Here is a 4836-nt window from a genome sequence, read left to right on the forward strand (position 1 = left end):
AAAATATGTATATAATATATAAATATATGAAGTTAATTTTTTGTGTTAATGGAATTTTTTTAAACAACTTACCTTTGAATCAAAAATCCCAATCCAACAGAAACCAGACAAAACCGAACTCAATCATCTACAAGTGGTGGTCTGCAAAAGAGTCTTGGCTATAGACACAAGCCCAATAAGAATAACATTTGTTTGTAGATTGTAGAACACATAAAAATATTCACACCCAAAACAAAACATATATAAAAATATAGGTGGTTGTTGGCTGCAACATTCTAATTTTATTCATGCTTTTTATTTTAGAGATAATTCAAGAGTATATACCAACATTCTTAAATTATCAATATGAAATAAGAGATACTCATACTTATATTAGAAATCCTATTTAAACATGCAGCTTTATGTATAACGATCGATCCTCGTAATATTTTCAAAACATTTAGTCCAAATAATTGCTCAGAAAATTAAACCTTTAAACAAAATCCCTCTATCATTTCCACAATCAACACCTTCGTTTCTGGTTAATACCCATCACTGTTCTCAAGTAAGTTCACTGCAACCTTTCTGCTTTCTTTCTCATTTCTTCTATATACAGTTCTATGTTTCGATCCAACAAAATAAAAGGGTTCGATTCTGTCTTGTGAACTAATAACTCCTGCAACTCAGATTTGAAAATTTTCTAAGTGTTAACATTGAAGCAAGCTGGAATATTCAACGAGCCTAAAAATATACAATTTATGCAGACATGAAAACAAAATTAGGGTCAGGCTAAACCAAAAAAAGTGCCAGACCTATGCACAAGAGCAATGTACAAAATTTAAATATGTACAAAATTTACGATTCTATAAAAAAAAAAAACAAGAAAACAAAAAAAGCTAATGCACATCCATAATCTACACATGCATTCGTCTACTCTGCTGTTGCTTCATGAATCACCCAAAACTTCCAAAGGTTGGTGGAGCAGGCTAGAATTTTATGCTCAAGAGTGCTCTTGTATTTTTTACTCTTTATTGTATGAGTCCGCAAATTCTCTGATCATTCGCTTAATATGCTGCAAGTAGCAGAAAAGGTTGGGTGAGGAGCATGTAGAAAAATGTAACAAAACCATTACTGAAAAATAAGTGACCGAGATACAGCCTTTGAAGAAGATTTAATTAATTACCTCCAGTTCCTCGTGGAGCACAAGGAATATTTTCTTCAATCTCTGGTGTCTCTGCAACTCAAATTAGGTCCAGAAATTTAGAAGTATATACCAAATACAATGATACAACATGAAGTAAATAAACCAGCAATTGTTCAGCAAAAATTGCACCAATTCAAACTAGACAACTAACAGAGTCAGTCAGTATCCATTGGTGACAATTCCTTATAAGGAAGCTAATCATGATAATAAAATCAACCAGCTTAAAAACATCTATAAGACTTGAATTAAGGATTTGGTCTGAGTGTCTTTTGTTTTAGAAATGTGTGAAGTAACAAGTAAAACAGTAAAATTTCGTTTCGCTACTTCTTTTCTTTTTTCTTTTGGTTTTACAATTTCCTTTAGACTGTTGCAATCATGAAAACTAAAAATACTGAAAATGAAAACAAAAACCGCTCCTAAAAGAATAATGCCTCCCAGCACATGCAATATGAATAAAGACACTAGACTGTACATACTGCTACTAAGTTATGCTAGAAAAGTGCAGAAATTTTAAAACCTAAAGGGAAAAAGTGTTTAAAATGCTTTATATGTCTTACTCATAGATTCTTTAGATGCTCTACAAGTGTTACTAAAGTTTATCCTCCAAAACAGACAAGGAAATGATTTCTCTGGCATTTGACCTCTATAAAATCATATTAATACTTCATGCCTGGTTGGAACCAAATAAAACATACCGTTCCACAACGTCGGTAGGATTCTTTTATCTGCCCCAAGATTTCATAATATCTGTCCATATCCCTGCCTTTAGCATTTTCTAAATCCTTGCCCAGTTTCATAAACTCATTCCTACAAATTATGGGCGAGATGTTAGACAGAATCAGACACGTGATTGAAATAAACATCTAATACAAAGCAACAATAAAACACTGAATTGGAAGACTGTTTACCTGTAACTCTCCAGGATCTTGTTCAAGGAGCTGTAACTATCATATTTATCCCTATATTCCTGCACATATTCTTTATACCTAGTATTGCATAGAAAACATGTATCAGATACCTAAAGTCTAAGTGCTTGACTTAAAAAAGAACCTTACCAATAACATCAGAGACTGCAACAACAATAATAAGGCACAAAACAACTGCTTACTGGGTGAAATTTCTTATCGGTCCCTTCAGTTCAGGCTCATCCTTTTCATACTTCGAATAAGAGCAACTATTTTCATCTGAAGATGATTCTCTCTTCTTTTGATCGCTGTTATTTATATCTACCAACAGTAAATCTTTTCCTCCATCAGCCATATCTTCCGACAAATTAGGTGTTCGCCTTTTATTTTCTTTGACAGTGTGCAAAACTGTTCCACGTTTATTGTCTTGCTGTTTAGATGCATTAACAGGTGCTCTTCTATTGCTTTCACTGCGACCTTCCAAGTCAATATCTTGGCTCGCCCCAAAGTCATTAATTCTGAATTTACTGCTCCTCTCTGCGAATTTGTTTTGAGACCCAACTTCCACATGGTCAGATTTCAAATGTTGTGATTGAGATGGCATAACTCTAGAATGAGACCTTGTTGTATCTTCAAAATGATTGTCCAAGTTCTTTTTATTGGTGCTTTCCAGATTGGTGGGTAAACCAGAACTAACAAGGGCTGGGGACTGCTTTCCTGAGTCTAAAGATGCTTTTAATGAAGACCTTGCTTTAGAAATATCTGCATTCCTGACCTCTGAAATGCTACCTTTGTTATCCACATGTTTAAACGAACCCTTTCGATCAAATTGCCTTGCAGCAGGGGCTTCATCAGGAGTGGACTCACGGAGTTCACCCAATTCCAAATCTGAATGCTCTCTCTGAAGAAGTGTACCTCTTCCATTAATTACAGGGGATTTATCAAGACAAGTTCTGTTGTTTTCATTGGGTGATGTTATTAAGTGTTGCTGTGCATTTTTTCGTCCTTCCTTATACTTACCAACCATATTGCCTTGTTTTTGGTAATGTGAATCCATGGATGGTAATTGTTTACTTCCATCACTACCATCTCTGGAATTCCTGGGGACCTTTTTCTCAGTGGCGTGAATGACTTCATTTTGGGCATCTCTATGAGATTTTTCTTTTTGCATAGAAGAAGCTTCAGGCACATGAAAGTCCCTTCCTGGGTGTTTTTTGTTGTGCCTTACGCTTTCTGGTTTTTCCAATGCATTGGTTGGGTTTACTACAGAAGTGTGATCAAAGGTCCTTTGAACTGTATGGGGTAAATCTGAAGTAGGTTTTCCAGGAAACGCTTGATTGAATCCTTTTTGTAAACCAGTTGTGTTTCCTTGTCTATCAGCTCTATTAATTAATTGTGTTGTGGGGCCCTTAGAATTGCCTTCAGCAAACTCAGGAGGAGACAAATTGTGAGAACTCTCCAACATTTGCACATCCATGTCAGGAGAAAATGATCCTTGAGCCAAGTTTCCTGCTTTCAACCTCTTGGTCCGTTCAGATTTCTCATCAATGTTCTTCACATTAGAAGGCCTCTTCTTACCCATCGATAGCCTATCAGAGCTGTCAGACTGTTCATGCCTATAGCTATCCTTAACATCACTTTCCCTTTCATCAAACAAACTCCCAATATAATTTTGGCGCTCTTGGAGCTGTTGCAAATCAGGTGAAAAAGGTTTTGTATCATCTGCAAATTTGCCACTTGCATTAGAGATGGCACCAGTAGTTGGAGCAATTTCAGCTTCTTCTTCTTCAGGTAAGTCTTTTTCAATCTCAACTGCATCAGATTCATTACCATCCTGCTTCTCATGAAACTCGTTCTGCATAGATCTTCCATCAGGAGATTTTACTGGACCGGGTAACGATATTCTTGGATCAGAGGCTTCTGGTTTGGGCCTTGACTCTTTTTCATCATCACTAGTCATAATATCTACATCCTCATCAGAACCGTCCTGGATGTCCTTACTGCTGGAAGATGCATCAGTATCACTGTCACTACTACTCCCACTCCCTGTTCCAGCAGGACTTCTACTTCTGCTCCTACTACGGCTTCCACTCTCACTTCCGCTGTCACTGCTGTCACTTTCACTGTCACTGTCAGTTCCACTCTCACTAGAGCTGCCTGCCTGCCCTTCACTATTATCAGCACCTCTTTTTTCATCACCAATATCAGGTGAAGTATGTTGAATGTCAACCTTTTCCAATGTGTTTAATTCTTCTTCCACTTTGGATTTTCCTTGCAACTGCTCCTCAAAATCGTCATTTGAGACTTTCTCTTCAAAGCCACCCTGTGGAGCTGATGTTGAATCATGAAATTCTTCACGTGCATGCATTTGGGGATTGTTATCATCAGGGGAGCTGTAAAATAAGATAATGCACCATAAATGCATGAAAGGAGTCTGTACAAGCAGAAAACTTACACCATTGGTATTCCAACGATATTGTCATGTGAAAGTGAAACTAACAGGTACCTTCCGCATTCATTCTGAGGCTTTTTTATGCTTTCCAAATCCACTCCCGGCTTCAAAATATACTTCCCTGGGAACTGGTATTTTGCAATCTGATGATCATGATTAAATGAAAAATTAGATCAAATATACATCATAAAGAATACCCTCAAGATTCCCAGTGCTTACTTTTTTTATAATGGGCTCCTAATATCCGCAACCTCTTTCGACAACCACTGTACGAAGGCTTAAGACATTTCTTTTAA

At 36.7% G+C, this 4836-nt stretch overlaps 1 protein-coding gene across 1 annotated transcript in view; it reads right to left on the bottom strand.

The window, feature by feature from the left end:
• LOC107614746 (dentin sialophosphoprotein) overlaps positions 933–4836 on the bottom strand; it is a gene marked incomplete in the record, with an annotated part of 8555 nt that continues 4651 nt past the window's right edge. The window contains 6 exon segments of the mRNA XM_021111394.1: positions 933–1051; positions 1163–1213; positions 1879–1990; positions 2092–2169; positions 2292–4481; positions 4595–4683. Coding sequence (XP_020967053.1) covers positions 1001–1051; positions 1163–1213; positions 1879–1990; positions 2092–2169; positions 2292–4481; positions 4595–4683 — 2571 coding nt within the window.

Source organism: Arachis ipaensis, chromosome B09 (assembly GCF_000816755.2).
Source record: "Arachis ipaensis cultivar K30076 chromosome B09, Araip1.1, whole genome shotgun sequence".
Lineage (NCBI taxonomy): Eukaryota > Viridiplantae > Streptophyta > Magnoliopsida > Fabales > Fabaceae > Arachis > Arachis ipaensis.